Source organism: Neofelis nebulosa, chromosome 2 (genome assembly GCF_028018385.1).
Source record: "Neofelis nebulosa isolate mNeoNeb1 chromosome 2, mNeoNeb1.pri, whole genome shotgun sequence".
In the NCBI taxonomy this organism is placed as follows: Eukaryota; Metazoa; Chordata; class Mammalia; order Carnivora; family Felidae; genus Neofelis; species Neofelis nebulosa.
In genome coordinates this window covers 217,074,790-217,090,988 of record NC_080783.1, presented here as the reverse complement: position 1 = coordinate 217,090,988, position 16,199 = coordinate 217,074,790, and the positions used below count along the sequence as shown (strand labels likewise).

Below are 16,199 nucleotides of genomic sequence, written 5' to 3'. Positions count from 1 at the left end.
TCTGAATTCTTTTTCAATGAAACAAATAACCCTCCAACTTACAACCTGCTTCCCGGCACCCCATCCACATCGGGGGGTCGTATTCAAACCCCACGGCAAACAAATAATCTGATGCGGACTTTCCATGACTGTTGATAACCATTTCATTGAAATTTGTTGACTGCAACACGTTTGATAAATAGAACAGAGTACCTTACTGGTATGCATCTGGGAGCTGTTGCTGTCCATCTGGGAGCACTGGGGGAAGTGACCTGAGCATCTTTTAAAGTTACGGTGTGGAATGGGAGGAAGGTAAGGAATTAACGAAAATCAGAAAGACTCCACGATACGTGAGCGCAGTAGCCCGGCTGTGCAGGTGCAAGGTCGGCTTCAAGATCTCCAACAATCTGGAGTCTGTGAGCAAAGCGGTTCAGTCCCTGGGTGTATCCGAAGCTAAGTAGAGGCGTGTGCAGTTTCCCTAACTTGCCTCATGTGGAATTAATTGCAGGGCGTCACTGATGGTCCCAACAGGCTTCGAAGAAAGCTATGTGAAGAGTCAACCCTTTGTAAGATTGAGCACGTTCCTGTCACACGGGACTGAATGCAGCCGACTTCGGTTTTGCTTTGTGTTGAGAGCACTTGATACTGAGCAGTTTCAGGAAGGGCCGTGTCTTCCTCCTTGAATATCTCCCCCAGCAGTTTAGCAGGAGTTTCTTTTGCCATCAGTCCTCCAAAGGGTTTTTGTCTTGGTTTTTTGTTGTTGTTGTTGTTGTTGTTGTTGTTTTTTGTTTTGTTTTTGGGGGGGGTTTTTTTGGTTTGTTTGTTTGTTTGTTTTGTTTTTGCTTCAGAGGGATCGGTAATGCCCTTCCCTCCATTTGGCCACAGTTTCACTAAACAGCTATCACCTGGTGTTCTGTTCTGTTTCTCTTCCAGAGTGAAAGAGTTGAGAAAGGCCAAGGAACTTGAAGACATACAGCAGCATCCCTTAGCAATGTGACATTGCTTTTCAGACTGTTTTCATTTCTGTTTTTAGCAGAGACATGCAAAACTACGACACACACACGCACGCACACACGCACACACACGCACACAATCCCTCTGCAGTTTTGGGGAGATCAGCTGCAGGATTTTAACAGGAATGTGTTGGTCATTGCATTTGCACTTTCATGGACAACTTTTCATTTGATCAGCAAGACATCTTGGAACTCAATCTTCTGTTGGATCATGGGAAAAACAAGACACCACGAGGAATCGAAAGAGGCTTCCTTTCCTTAGGAAGCAGCCGGTTTCCTTCTCATATAGGGCTGTATTCAAACATCGTGTGGAACTGTACAAATATTTATACCAAAAATATAGATACGCAAAGGTGGGGATGCGCTAGCAACAAAAGAGAATGCTGCTCCTGCACCTGTCAGTTACTTCCAAGAAGCTGAATCTTTGGGATTGACTCTCAGTGGAGGGCTTAGACCATACAAATCTTCATTGGGTCCGTGTGTTCGCATTTCCTTCACTGGTTTTATTTTCTTTGAATTCGTGTTTGTTTTAATCTCTACAGCACACTTAATGCAACTTTTAAAATCTGCAGGTTTTTAATGTCTTGTGGAAATTTGCAGAGGGGCGGGTGTGTGGTAAACGGGGAATGCATGGGAATTAATGAGAAACAGCTCACAGAGTTTAACTTTATTTTCTTGTCCCCACCACCTCCCAGGAACCTGCGAGTGTAGTGACCATCTCGTCCCTTTTGTCATGCTCAGCACTTTCATTTGTGGGCCTTACTTTCATGTGCAATGAGATTTACTTAGAGAATTGGTACAGCATGTAGCTTTTCTTAGTAACCTTGGAAACTGTAGTCATTCTAAGGAATCATAAACCTTGCCTGGACATTTGCCACCTAAAAGATCAGTGTGGTGCTGCGTTCTGGCCAGTAAATTCCATATTTTTGGCTATAATCTCATCCAAACTGAGCAGTTTCTGTGTATATATAGAAGGTAGAAACGGAAAGCGAGAAAATATTTGAAAGGGATTATATTAATTGCTAAATATTTTATTCACAAAGGTCAATAACATGGCGAGATAAAATTATTTGTATAGTTTTGTCTGAATGAACGAGAAAAATGTGGATGTATTGTTTGTATATATTGTATATATTAAAACAAAGAGATATGTGCATGAAATCAAGAAAAAAGAAATGAACAAAAGCAAAGCATTAGTGGCTATGGTCTGTAAAATGAAACAAAAAAAAAACTTTATTTCACTATAAGAGTACTTTATTTTAAATGTTCTTTAGAAGAACATTTTGCTAAAGCATGACTAAACTGGAAAAAAAAAGAGCTACTGTATTTAGACTTAGGATAAAAGGCAGAGTAACATTACTTAAAAAAAAAAAAAAGGATATGTTTACATTTAATTTTGGCTACCAGGAGTTTATTTTATTTAATTTAAAATTTTTTTGCCAATGGTGCCAAGTAATGTGAATGCTAATATTGCTTAAGAAAATTAAGTTACTTTTGCTAAACAGATAATCATAAGATGAATCCGTATATAGCTTAACACCATCCACTCACTCCAACAAAGAACACTTAGAACGATCAAAACCTGACAAAAGAAATAGTACGAAAGGTTGAAAAATGTCTCGCGTTTTCATATCTCCTGCTGGAAATCAGAAAATGTAACAAAAATTGCACACAAAAAAAAGACTAAAAATTTAAGAGGCAAACTGGTCTTGTAAGGTTGTCATGGTCTATTACTCTTTCTATATAATGAGGAGCCAAAGAAATCTGATGCTTTTAAAAATTAAACTACTAATGTTAAATTGAGAGAATAAAGTTCGCATTTGCTGATGCCAGTTTAAAACTCCCAGGTTAAGTTTCAGGATCAGTTGGTGTAAAGCTGAGATTAAATAGTTTTGGTTTTTTTCTTCTTCTTCTTGGTTCTGGCTGCCAACTGTACGTTAAAACTCAAGGCTTGTTGTGAAGCCTAAAAATATTCACAAATAAGCTTTTAAACTGGCGTCTTTAGAAGGAAGATAGAAACAAACAGATTGTGGTAAAAACTGGGGTCAGTGCTCTTGGTGCCTTTTCTATAATTGTACTTGTTTTTTAATTACTTCCTTTCACTGCCAACCTCGGATTACTGTAAAGTATATGTCTTACCGCTTGTGATCAGCTTTGACAACGGTTTCAGCCCCACAACTAGTAGCCACCTGTACATTTGTAAACTGACCTGGCTCCATTTTGTTTTTAAATGTGTGGGTTATGTTGCAGCTGTTGCACACACACACACACACACACACACACACCCCAACCCCCAGATACCTATTATTTTACACGATTTGATCTACAGGAGGACACTGAGTAATTTACAAACACGCAATTGTATTCATGAATGGAAACAGAAGGTGAAAGCCAGCTCTTTCAGAATATCCTATGTTAGTACTGAATTGAGATCGGTTTATTCCATTTCTTATGGTACAAATAAGTGATCTTTCGACAAGAGTAATGACCTCAGTGGATTTGCTTGAATCCTCACATTTATGTATTCATTTATTTTTTTTTTTAATGTCTCCCATGCTACATTATTAGCTGAGTAAGTTAGAAACTTCTGGAAGATAAGGACTTACATAGAATTAGGAGGGTTCTTCTGGAGGGGATAGGAAGTAGGTTCAAAACCTACCAGTGTAGCCTACCAGTACAACTGTGAATCCTGGGTGAGGTACAAATGCACTTCCACTGAAACGAAGCATTTCTGACCGCTTTTTCTTGGTTGTGAATCTTAATTTTGAATATAAGATGATAGGTAAGCGCAGCTTTCTTGGATAATCTGAATTCCCAAGTGCCAGGAGTAGGATTTCATTATAAAATTAATAGCTAATCTTATTCTGTCTCCTGAAGATTTAATTGCTATTCTTGTTACCCATTTGAAATCAGCTGTACTGTGTGAACGAAATAAAGACAATAACTCGAACCCCTCTCTGGCTGCACGGGTCGCTTATGGCAGTTCCACACAGTAGTTGGCGCCCAATGGGGGGTCCCTGAGACTTGCATGTAAAACTAGTCTAGATGTCTTCTTTTTTGTAAGTTTTATTTTTGTAATTGTGCATGTAAAGCATCATTGAATCAATGGATCTGTTGAAGAACTCAGCTGCTGGAAACCATGCAAAATGTTTTGAATTGCCCTTAAAATATGGAAAATGTTTTCTGAATGCTTTATATTCTTTCTGCTGTAAATTAAAAATGAAGAAAATTTCCCCATACTATGTGTGTGCTTTGCTTTAACTTTACCTGCTATTGAGACCCAGGGTGACCCAGTATGTTTCAAACCATACGTTTCACGTGTTTCCTTAGATCTAGAGACAGTGTTGTGGCATCGACTATCACATAGTTTGGGACATGTCCGTGAAAAAGAAAAAAAAATTAATATTTATTTATTTAGAGAGGGAGAGCACGAGTGGGGTAAGGGCAGAGAGAGAGGGAGACAAAGAATCCCAAGCAGGCTCCACACTGTCAGCATAGAGCCCGATGTGGGGCTCGAACTCCCGAACCATGAGATCCTGACCTGAGCTGAAATCGAGTAGGACGTTTAACCGACTGAGCCACCTAGGTATCCCTGAAAGAAAGATTTCACTGTAAGCCACCGTCCCTAGAACCCTTGCTTTCCCAACTGTTTTCTCAGGTGCCTCTCAACTGGCATACCGGTTACCTGAAACATAAAGACACCAATTTAAATTCACCTCTGCAGCTAAAATCCTCTGGTTTTCAAAAGGCATTTTCCAACTGACTACTACTATCTGTCTTCTTTTCTGAGAATTCTGTCATCCTCTCCTTCCCTTTCACTGCAGAGTGTCACCTTGTCTCCCTGGTAGTCCCTCTCCCACGGAGTCCATTTCGGTGCTCCTGCCAGACCACGTCTGCAGGGTTATCTCCCAGCTCCCCCAGGCCCCAGTGGTTTCTAGAGCCAACTGCATTTAAACGACATTTTCCTTTCTTGTTTATCCTCACTCTTACTGTCTTATTTCACCTGTGACCCAACCTGCCCCTTCTGTTGGCTGGTGCAAACCTGTGCAAACCATTTCCATTTCCACGGTTGTCTTTGTTCATGTTTGTTCATCCCTTGCCTGGGAATTCTCTTCTTAGCTACTTACCCAACTCAAATCGCACCTCCTCTGGGACACTCTTCTTTATCCTAATACACATTAACATTTCCCTTTTCAAATTATTACACTGACAGAAAAGACAGTTCAGTATTTCAGTGTTTTATTTCTCCTTTCTCATCTGATCTCCAGGCGACCTGGCAGTGTTTTTCAGAGTTTTGTTTGTTTAAGGGAGGCGTCGTCTACGTTGGTAGGAATATTTTCAATAACCGCTTTAAGTTCATTGCAGAGTAACTCTCCACCTGCAGCCTATCAAAAGCTGAGGACCTTCTCTGCCAGGGCCCGGGGAATACAGAAACGTAGACACTAAACAGTGCCTGATGCCCAGGCTCCCGTCATGGTCTTTGCGGTGACAAATAAATATTTGAGTCACAAATGAACACGGAGAAAGGAGTCTAACCCAATTAACGCCCATGATAAATACGCCAAACGGACTCCCTGTCTCATGTTAACAAATCTTCGGGGGGAAGCGTGGTGTCTCCAGGACCACTGGGTTAACGTGAGACGTCACGCAGAAGCGCGCAGTCAACCCCCAGGACTGTCAAGGCCAAAGAATAACGTACCCGGGCCCAAAATAACGTACCACGCCACGGCTCTTATTCACCTACACAGTCCCTTTCAGCGTCCTGCGGCGTCACAAGGTTGGCGGCGGGCAGAGAGCTTGCAGCGCGACAGAGCCCAGCGCATCACGCCGCGTGGTCACCCCGCGCCGGCCGCCCAGCCCTTTCGGGTGGCCCCGCCCCCGTGACGCCCCGCCCCCTTCCGGCGCGCCCCTTCGCGGCCGCGGCCGGTGACGTCATCGGCCCCGCGCCTCCGCCCCGCCCGGCTCCCCGGCCTCCCGTCCCGCTGCGCCGCTCTGCCGACCGTCGCCCGCCGCCGCCAAAATGTGAGTGACGCGGCGGGACGCGGGGCGGCCTCGGGTCCCGGAGGGCGGCGGCCCGCGGCTGGGACCCTCCCCCGGCACGGTTCCCGCCGGCCGCCGCTCGGGCGTGAGCTTGCGCGGAGGCTCCCGAGGCCTAGGGGTGGGCGGCGGCCCCTGGGGTGCTGGCTGCCGGCGGGCCGACAGCCTCGCGGCCGTCGGGCGATCGCGGAAGGGACAGGGCGGGGTGGGGAAGCCAGGGGCTTCCCGGAGGTAGGAAACGCCCCCACCCCCGCCCCTACCGCAACCCCACCCCTTCTCCTCTTGCCTCACCCCCCGGCCCAAGGTCCCAGAGGGGATCGGTGGCCACTGCCTTACACCTGGAGCGCCTGCTCGCTGCCTGGTGCTGGACTGGGCTCCGCAAGTTGTAAGGGAAGAGACCTCGGCCCTGTCTAGAGGCACCTATGATCAGAATGGACTCAGGGGCAGACCTGTGGACCTTCTCTGTTTAAGCAGAAGCTGTCTTGTTGTAGTGGCCCTTGAAAACGTGGAGTTTACCGTGGTAACATTGAGAGAAAACCGTCAAGAGTCACGAGGACCCTCTGTCCCCCTCCAACCTGTTCATTGCTCACCTACAGAGGAGCAAGGAATGGGTGCTTTCCCTGGGTTCCTTGTAGGAACTAAGGATCACCACGGGAGTGTACCTGGCTGAGGCTGCTGGGCCAGTAAATTACAGTGGTGAAGATCTAGATCCATAGAATTCTGTGGAACCTGGTCTAAAGACAGACTCCACCGCAGCCAGCCGCGTTGACTTTCGTAACCCCGCTTTATGCATCTGTAAGATGGGGTTAATAGTACTACCTCCCTCAAAGAGTCGTGAGAATTAAATGAGAAAACTCTTGGAGAAAATGTACCAGTACATGGCCCTTTGCGATTATCTATCAGACGGAACGATAAATAAATAAACTGTAAGGGCAGGCACCGCATCTACTGCATCCCTGGTCTTTGACACCTGGTAGGTATAACTAACTTGAATCAATGGATGCATCAGTAGCTCTTGTATGCGAGACATGTGCCAGGTGCTGTCTTGGACACAGGGACGAGACCTCTAAGGCACAGGAGTCCGTGATCTATTAGGAGAGCAAGACATTACTGATCACCTTTGAACAACATGGGTTTGAACTATACAGGTCCACTTACAGGTAGATTTTTCTCTGATAAATACAGTACGTGCTGTAAATGTATTTTCTCTTATGAGTTTCTTAACATTTTTTTCTCTAGCTGACTTTATTATAAGAATACAGTATATGAGACACCTAACAAACAAAATACGTATTAATCAACCGTTTATGTTTTTGGTAAGGCCCCTGGTCAACAGCAGGCTGTTAGTAGTTAAACGTTTGGAGGAGTCAAAAGTTGCATGCAGATTTTCAACTGTGGAGGGGGCAGAAGAGGTCGGCGTCCCTTACCCCCACCTTGTTCAAGGGTCAACCGTGTGTGTGTGTGTGTGTGTGTGTGTGTGTGTGTGTGAGAGAGAGAGAGAGAAATCAAAGTGTGACCAACCTAATAACAGAAGCAATGAGGAACTTCAAAGCCACAGTGGTCAAGAAAGATCTGGCTGGGGAGAAGTAAGGCATTCAGCGAGGATTTTAAGAGAGGAGTACCTTTTAAGAGAGGAAGCACCACTTCACCTCATCTTTCCCACTCGCGCCACCCCTCCTACCTGCACCTCGCTGTTCCTGACCCTGTTTGTGTAAATACATTTCTCTGTACTGGAAAAGTGGCATTCTGTAACTGTTTATAACTTTGAAAACCATTCTTACCACAGTGAGAGAGCAGACGAGTACCGGCTGCATTTAAGTGGATGTGTGCCTTTAAACAATTAAAAAAAAAAAAATTGGAAGGTTGAGTTTCCCTATTGTAGGATCCCTGATCTTAAGATCAGGTGCTTCAGTGATGCAGAGTAGATCTTATTAAACCTGCACTTTAGACCCCGGTCACTTTTAATATATGGATGAATCTTGAAGATTATAGGGGAATTAGAAGATATGTCATTTAAACCTTTGTTTATTACTGTAGGAAGGATTTCTCTTTCTGCTTTAGTTCTACCAGTGAGGGTCTTGGAGTACTGTCTTCATACGTACAACAATGTAATATTTGGAATAATAATTTACTCACGCTTGTGCCTTTACACATTTCAGGTCTACAGGTGCACCTGCAGGTTCGAGTGCTGCCTCTGGCAGTAACCGAAGACTTCAGCAGACACAAAATCAAGTGGATGAGGTATTGTTCTAACATGTTGCCCACAGTGACTTTTAAACCAGCATGGGAACACTGGAAATCTGTTTAGAAAAAGTATCAGAAAAGCATGAATGTAAAGGAAACTTCGACCGTTGCATAAATGTAACAAAAATGTGTCCCCTCCTATTCTGAAAGCTCTGAGCTAAGCTTCTGAGAAGTTAGTCTCCAGATGTCATGCTGGTTTCCCTGTGACTGAACCACATATCTGAACCAGAAACACTCCTCCTGAGAACATTCCTCCAGGAACCACCTTAAAGATATCTTTTGCTGCAATTTAAAAAAAAAAAAGGAAAAAGAAAGAACTACTTTATAAAATAGGGTAATAGAGTTTTAGATTGTTCAAGCCAAGACCAATCCCTCTTAGCAGATTTTTCATCAAAATGCTTCTTACGGTAGCCTAACTCGTTCCCAAGCTTGAGCAAGCCTCAAATTCAGTTCCGGTTGTCACCCGTTCGTGTACAGAAGGCAGGTGCTAGCAACCTGCTCTAGCCCGACAAATCTGTATTTGTGGGCTTCTCAAGTCAGAGGACCCTCAGAGCACCTTTTGTTCTGCTCTGCGTTTGCAGACCCACGATGGAAGACTGTGTGAGATTCAGACTAGTATTTATGTGGCAATTCTGTATTTAGCTTTTTAAAAAAAAAAAAAAATTTTTTAACGTTTATTTATTTTTGAGACAGAGAGAGACAAAGCATGAATGGGGGAGGGTCAGAGAGAGGGAGACACAGCATCTGAAACAGACTCCAGGCTCCGAGCTGTCAGCACAGAGCCTGACGCGGGGCTCGAACTCACGGACCGCGAGATCATGACCTGAGCCGAAGTCGGCCGCTTTACCGACTGAGCCACCCAGGCGCCCCTGTATTTAGCTTTTTGAGGAACTACCAAACTTTCCACAGTGGCTGTACCATTTTGCATTCTCAACAGCGACGTCCAGGGGTTCCTGCTTCTCCACATCCTCACCAACACTTGTTGTTTTCTGTTTTCTTGGAGTGTAGCTGTGCTAGTTAGTGAATATGGAAGTATTGCATTGTGATTTTGGTTTTCATTTCCTTAATGACCAGTGATGTTGAATATCTTTTTTATGTGCTCGTTGGCCATTTGTACACATTCTTTGTAGAAATGTCTATTCAAGTCTATGGCCTGTTTTCTGATTGGGTAGTTTCTCGTTTTGTTGCTGGGTGGTAAGCGCTCTTCATATATTCTGGATATTACACCCTCTTTAGGTTAAAAATCATTTTAGGGTTAAATGATTTGCAAATATTTTCTTCCATTCTGTAGATTGTCTTTTCACAGCCTTGATAATGTCTTTTGATGCATAAAAGGTTTTAATTATTATTAAGTTCAGTTTATTTATTTTTGTTGTCGTTCTTGACTGGGTGTCAAATCTATAGCTAAATCTAAAGTTATGACAGGGGCGCCTGGGTGGCTCAGTCGGTTGAGCGTCTGACTTCGGCTCAGGTCATGATCTCGCGGTCTGTGAGTTCAAGCCCCGCGTCGGGCTCTGCTGACAGCTCAGAGCCTGGAGCCTCCTTCAGGTGTATCTCCTTCTCTGTCTGCCCCCACCCCTACACTCTTTGTCTCTGTCTCTGTCTCTCTCTCTCTGAAAAATAAATAAACATTTTTACAAAATAATAAAGTTATGACGATTTGCTCTTAGGTTTTCTTCTAAAAGTTTTATAGTTTTTAGCTCTCATATGTAGGTCATTCATCCATTTTGAGTTAATTTTTACATATAGGGTGAGGTATAGGGGTCCAACCTCATTGTTTTGCCTGTGGCTGTCCCATTGTCCTAGTACCATTTGCTGAAGAGACTGTCCTTTTCCTCACTGAATGCTCTTGACAGCCTTGTCAAAAATCAATCAGCTGTAGATGTTTGGGTTCATTTCTGGATTCTCAGTTCTGTTCCATTGGTGTGCATGTCTGTCTTTATGCCAGAGGCACACACTTTGATTACTGTAACTTTGTTGTAAGGTTTTGAAATTGGAAAGTCGGAGTCCTCCAACATTTTCTTTTTCAGTATTGTTTTCAGCTATTCCGGTCCCTTGCAATTCCATAAAAATTTAAGGATCGGCTTTTCCATTTCTGGGAGGAGGTTGTAGGGGGGAGAAGGACAGTGGAATTTTCATACAGATTGTGTTGAATCTGTCTGCCTGTACATTGCTTTGAGGCATCTTGCCATCTTAACAATATTAAGTGTTCCTATCTATGAACATGGAATGTCTTCCCTTATAATTAGGTCTTTAATTTCTTTCAGCAGTGTCACAGTTTTCGGTTTGATTTATACCCTAGGTATTTTATTCTTTTGGATGCTATTGTTTATGGAATTATTTTTTTAATTTCCTTTTTCTTTCTAGTATATGGACACATTCTGATTTCTGGGTGTTGATCTTGTAACCTGAACACTTACCGAATGTGTTTATTAACTCTAGCAGTGTGTGGATGCTTTGGGATTTTCTGTACGTGGAATCGTCTGCAAATACAGATTTTATTTATTTCTTTCCAATTTGGTTGTCTTTTTTTTTCTTTTCTTGCCTAATTACTTTGGCCAGGACTTCCAGTACAGTGTTGAACAGCATTAGTGAAAGTGGGCATCCTTATCTTGTTTCGATCTTAGGGACAAACTCTGTCTTTCACTTTCATGTTGAGCATGGATATTCATTGTGGGTTTTTCCATAAATGCCCTTTCTCTTGTTAGGGAAGTTCCCTTCTATTCCTAGTTTGCTGAGTGTTTTTGTCATGAAAGAATGAGCACCGCCCCCCTCCCATTTATAAATGGAAGTTTGGCCCAAAGTAATAAAGTGCTGACCTGAAGGAAAACGTGCTGTTTACTTCACTGAGCCTTGTGTTTGTTCTTCCCTTCCTCTGTGTGTAACTCGGTGTGATCACGTTCGTTCAGGTGGTGGACATCATGAGAGTCAACGTGGATAAGGTGTTGGAAAGAGATCAGAAGCTGTCGGAATTAGATGATCGTGCAGACGCACTGCAGGCTGGAGCTTCCCAATTTGAAACAAGTGCCGCCAAGCTGAAGAGAAAATACTGGTGGAAGAATTGCAAGGTAACTTTCTTTTCACTGGTTTTTGCATTAAGTCACCCTCTGCAGTCTCAGAGGGGCAACTAAGGCTCCAAGCATGGGACTTCTGTGAATGTTGGAGGTGAGTTGGACGTCCCGTACATGGAAATTTGGATTGACTCTGAGTCTAAGGCACTGACTGCCTGCCCTTTCCCTAGCCCCTCAGCTAGGAATTCTTCAGGTTCTGTGGCTGACCTTAAGAAGCACATAGAACGGGAATGTCCAAAACCAATCATAAACAGAAGCCGCTTTCAACCCCTCACCCCCGCATCGCCCTGAACACAGACTGGCCAGAGAGGGCTGGGGTCGGTGGTCAGTTGGCATGTGGTTGAGTGCATGGCTCCAGCGTGACGAGAAAGGGCAGCTGGCGAGCCAGTGTGCCCCACAGGAGCACGGAGAGCGGCCCCACAAGGAGTGTAGCCCAGAGCAGATGTTCTGCAGCTACCAGGGCCCGGGTGGACCCCACCCCCTTCCTGGGACAAAAGCAACGCTTCCGGACACACAGGACAAGTTAGCAGCCCTTCCTTACGTGAAGAACTTGTGTGCACAAAATAGATGCCTTTCTGGGGACCGCAGGCCATCTGACCGTCTTACAAAAAGCAGATAAATACCTTCATGCCCCGAATGAGAACAGGAAACTTAGGCTTTGAAAATTGTGAATTATTTCAAATTGTAGTGCACCTTAATTCCTCTGCCAGTGACTAGAATGTGATGCTCCTCAGTGAGCACGTTGACCTCTGTGTTTGAAATGTGAAATGGTCTGTTTCACAGATGTGGGCGATAGGGATTGTCGTCGTGGTCATCATCATCATCATCATCATCGGTGAGTTCTCTGGCCTCAACTCCTCGTTCGGGTCTTCTCTGTATGTTCACGGCTGACCTCACGTACAAGAACTCAGAGTAAAAGTTCCCTCAGAGCTGGTAGTTTACTCCACAGATTTTCGTTTTCTTCAGTAAACGTTTTAAACACTTGAGTGTTGTTTCGTCAAAGTCCAAGATTTTTTATATAAACATTGATCCTTTGAAGCTAGAGAAAATGCATTCATTGTCACTGACCCACCCTGTAGGTCAGTGGTGTCCTGTACCTCTGAGTACATTTTCTTTTTTTAATGTTTTATTTATTTTTGAGAGAGAGCGCGCGCGTGCGCACGCGTGAGCAGGGGAGGGACCGAGAGAGAGGGGACAGGATCCCGAGCGGCTCCCGTGCTGACAGCAGCGAGCCGAGATGGTGACCTGAGCTGAGGTCGAACGCTCGGCCGCCTGAGCGCCCCCAGGGGCCCTCACCGAGTACCTTGGCGTCTGATCCTTCCTTTTACGAGAAGCAGTGTGGTCGGCTGATGAAAAGCGTGACTGCCTGTTCCCCGCCATGGCTTCACTACCATCAGTTGTGCGGCCTCAGACAAATCGCTGAACGTCTCGGAACCTCCGTCTCCTCACTTGTAGAGTGGGGATGATAATAGCACCTGCCCCACGTGTCTGTTGCGAGGGCACAACTGGCCGATCCGTAACAAGCGAATAGGGTGGCGTCTGGCGTTTAGTGGTGCCAGCCGTGTAAGTACATAAATCCGTAGACACACCCGCGCGCCCACAGAAGTATTACTGACTGGCATTGCTGTTGCTACTGTCGTATCTCCTCCTGGAACAAGCCGTCGGGGTTTTTGGCCCCACCCGTGGGAACCATTTGCAAAAGCAATTCCTGCCATCCGTTCCTTTCACGGTGGCCTCGGGGCCTCAGCACAGTTGTGGAGGGGCCCCCAGTACGCAATCGGCCAGATTGATTTTCGCGCTTAGACCGCGACATGCAGGGTCAGCTCTGGGTTCGCCCCGAAACACTAAACTGCTGTTTCCTCTGCTCTTTTTCCATCTCCCCTGCTTGTTAGTGTGGAACGTGTCCCCGTGAAGAAACAGTGAAGCTCCGGCCTGCTGTTCGAGAAACCTCTTCAAGACGTTTGACTTAGAACCTGCTATACTCTCGAGCTCGCCTACTGTTCTGTCTAAAGTGAATATCTTCTGTTTGTTACTGTCAAGTTTAATTTCTGGGAAACGTGCCTTTTTGATCGTAAGCACTCCAAACTTGAAGTGCGGCCACCCGGCCCACACTTGGCCCGGCGCCTTCAGACTGCCGCGTGGCTGAGGAAGCGGACTTGAGTTCCAGAGTGTCGTAACCTGGAAGTCCCGCTGCGTGATTAATTGCCATTAATTTCAGTTAAGGGGATTCGTTCCCAGAGGCTCCCCCTGTCACACGGCATCTTCAGAACCACATTTTAAACCTTTAGGTAATCAGAATTCCAGTTTGTGCCTTCCAGAAAGAACACTACTGCCTAACACAAATCTGTAACCATAACAGGTTGTGCCTTACTTTGCTATTTTTCCGATCCCCTGTAAGAGAACTCTGTACTGTTTGTAAGCACTACTGACCCTTGCGCCGTATTTAAAAATAAGATTCTGACCGAGAGTTTTTGCTCTTACCGTAGATACGAAGATGTTTACTTTCCTGTTACTGTTTTGTATCACTTGCTAAAAATGTTATTTTCATCAGAAATAATCGCCTCTCGAAAACGTTTTTACAGAGCCAAGGCCATGACCAAAGTTTCTATTTTGCCAAAAAGTTAAATGCCAGTACAGCGTCCTCAAGTCTGTTCCCGACGGATAAATTCAGAAGAGTGACAAATGGAACTTAAGGTGCCCTTCAGAATTCAAATGATAATATTACAGTGAACCTTCTACATCCTATCAGGCCCTTCTTGCCTTTGAGATGCTGTATGTGGTGCAGCTCCCGCCTGCACCCCGCGCCCCCGCCCTGATTGAGCATTTCTCCCAGGGGTTAGAGAAGGTTTAAGCTAGACTCCAACCATCTCCTACCCAGACGCCGATCTCTGTCTACCCAGAGGTTTGCAGATTGTCGGCTCTGGACTCCAGTAGGTTTCTAATAATTACGTGAGCAGCAACTTTATAGCCTTCGAGTGAGACCCATCTGTGAACTGGTCATTAGGTGGCCCCGTCCCCATAGACGATGGCTTTTTGGAGTTTGTTTCCTATTTTTATCCATATTCCACTTCCTAAATCTGTCTTCTAAATTACGCTTTCAGCGAGGCATCGGTCAAGGGTGGATGACTCTTCTCACGAGAATAGCTAACCAGAGACACTTTCTTTTTTCGATGTCATAGACTGTGTGCACAAGATGCTGCTTTGGAAATAGCGTTGTCATCTGAGAGACTTGTGTATGTGAGACTCTCGTCATCAGGGTGTGTGGCTTAAGGATGGGAATTTAGGTAGGAATGACAACAGGCAAGGAGGCGCTGAGGGAGAAATACGGAGGGATCAACACTCTGGCCCGCTGTCACGGAGGATTCTAAAATTCCTGTTCACGTGCTAGCGTGTGACTTACAAAGCAACAACAGTTGAGGTGTGCAGGAACACGGGCTCCATTTCTTTAAGATCTGTTCCCCTGACATCACTGAAGTGATGCAGTATTGAGGACACCCCGGCTGGGAGAAGGAAGCAGCGGTCAGCGTCGGGACATTAGCTCGCCCTCGGCTCAGGGTCCCTGGCCGTGTCTGACTCTGAAACCTTGGTGCTCCCTCCTTGCCTGATGCCCAGTCCCATGTAACCCGCCGGCTCCTGCATTAACCCAGGGGCACCTCGCTTGTATCTGTGCATTTGGCTGGGAACTTGCCCACTATTATGAGCTGAATAAACTGTTTATAAACTTGATTCTGGTACCTGTGTGCTTGTAGGATAGCTGCGCCCTGGTCCAGGTCTTCCCAGCGGCGTTCCTTGCTGCCGCCCCCACCTCTCACCTCCTGGTCCCCAGCCCTTCCCCGTCCCCTGGTGCACGGAAGCGAACCCCTCCCCTCGTGAGCAGTATAGGACGTGAGTGAGGAACTGACTTTTCCACGGTTACCGAAATGGTCAGGATCCGGCTTTTGGGTTTCTTAAATCTGTCATCTTTAAAGAGTGATGTGCAGGGCGCCTGGGTGGCTCGGTCGGTCAAGCATCTGACTCTTGATTTCAGCTCAGGTCACGATCTCACGGTTCGTGAGTTCGAGCCCTGAGTCAGCCTCCACACCGACAGCTCAGCGCCTGCTTGGGATTCTGTCTCTCCCACTCTCTCTATCCTTCCTGCATGCATGCTCTCTTTCAAAAATAAATAAATAAACTTAAAAAAAAAAATAGTGATATCCAGGCTGGCCGTGTATATGGGAGAATAGATAGCCACCTATAGGGCACAGGGGTAGCTAGTACTCAGATGGGTGACAGACTTCTCCAAACACGTGGCTCGTTTTGACTCTGCGTATCCTTCCCCTTGAAAACACTTTCACTCTTAATCTACAATCCCTAGGGAACAATATAAAACAGGTGGAAGTAGCCTTTGCTTACGTTTACAATAAAATGCCAGTTTCCGATGAAATCCTATTGAGAGAGAAGACATTGACTTCTTCCCAATGCCTTGGATAGATGGTCACTGCTTTTCTTGTCTGACCTACTATTATGTCCCAGGAAAGCACTAACAATAGAATTGTGCTGTTTGTTCAGGACCGTTATATAATGAAATCTGTATGAATTTGGGTGCCATTTTCAAGATTTTGAAGGAAAACCTACCATCAATGGGCCCTTCTCTACCCCTCCCTTAATGTTAGGATTCCTTAGCCAGCCGGATCCCCCTCAGCCAACTTCTCTCTCCATCCCACTTCTCTCCCTGGGCAATCTTACCTATTCCCACATCTCTATCCATTAGTGTCCTGATGATTCCTGGCCTGGTACACACAGGCCTCTCAATCTCAAGGTGGACCAGACAGAATCAAGCATTCCCCTGCCTCACGCCCCTCTTCTTGCCATTAAC

General features: G+C 45.4%; 2 protein-coding genes and 1 long non-coding RNA gene across 10 annotated transcripts in view; 2 read left to right on the top strand and 1 right to left on the bottom strand.

The window, feature by feature from the left end:
- The window catches only part of CAMTA1 (calmodulin binding transcription activator 1), an 827,492-nt gene extending 824,258 nt beyond the window's left edge, over positions 1 to 3,234 (top strand). For all 8 annotated transcript variants that reach the window (XM_058719234.1, XM_058719242.1, XM_058719241.1 and 5 more), the window contains one exon: positions 913 to 3,234. In XM_058719234.1, the coding sequence (XP_058575217.1) occupies positions 913 to 917 (5 nt within the window). In that variant the 3' untranslated portion in view covers positions 918 to 3,234. The remainder of the gene's footprint in view (positions 1 to 912) is intronic.
- A 1,161-nt stretch (positions 3,235 to 4,395) lies between these two features.
- Positions 4,396 to 5,856, bottom strand: LOC131505549 (uncharacterized). The gene is made up of 2 exons (XR_009258454.1): positions 5,712 to 5,856; positions 4,396 to 4,584 (listed from the first exon to the last, which is right to left on the bottom strand). It is a non-coding gene; the product is annotated as an uncharacterized LOC131505549 (long non-coding RNA).
- Positions 5,857 to 5,903: 47 nt separating this feature from the next.
- Positions 5,904 to 15,070, top strand: VAMP3 (vesicle associated membrane protein 3). The gene is made up of 5 exons (XM_058719244.1): positions 5,904 to 6,014; positions 8,189 to 8,270; positions 11,183 to 11,341; positions 12,128 to 12,179; positions 13,237 to 15,070. Coding segments are annotated over exons 1-5 (315 nt in total). The 5' UTR covers positions 5,904 to 6,012; the 3' UTR covers positions 13,257 to 15,070.
- The last annotated feature ends 1,129 nt before the right edge of the window (positions 15,071 to 16,199 follow it).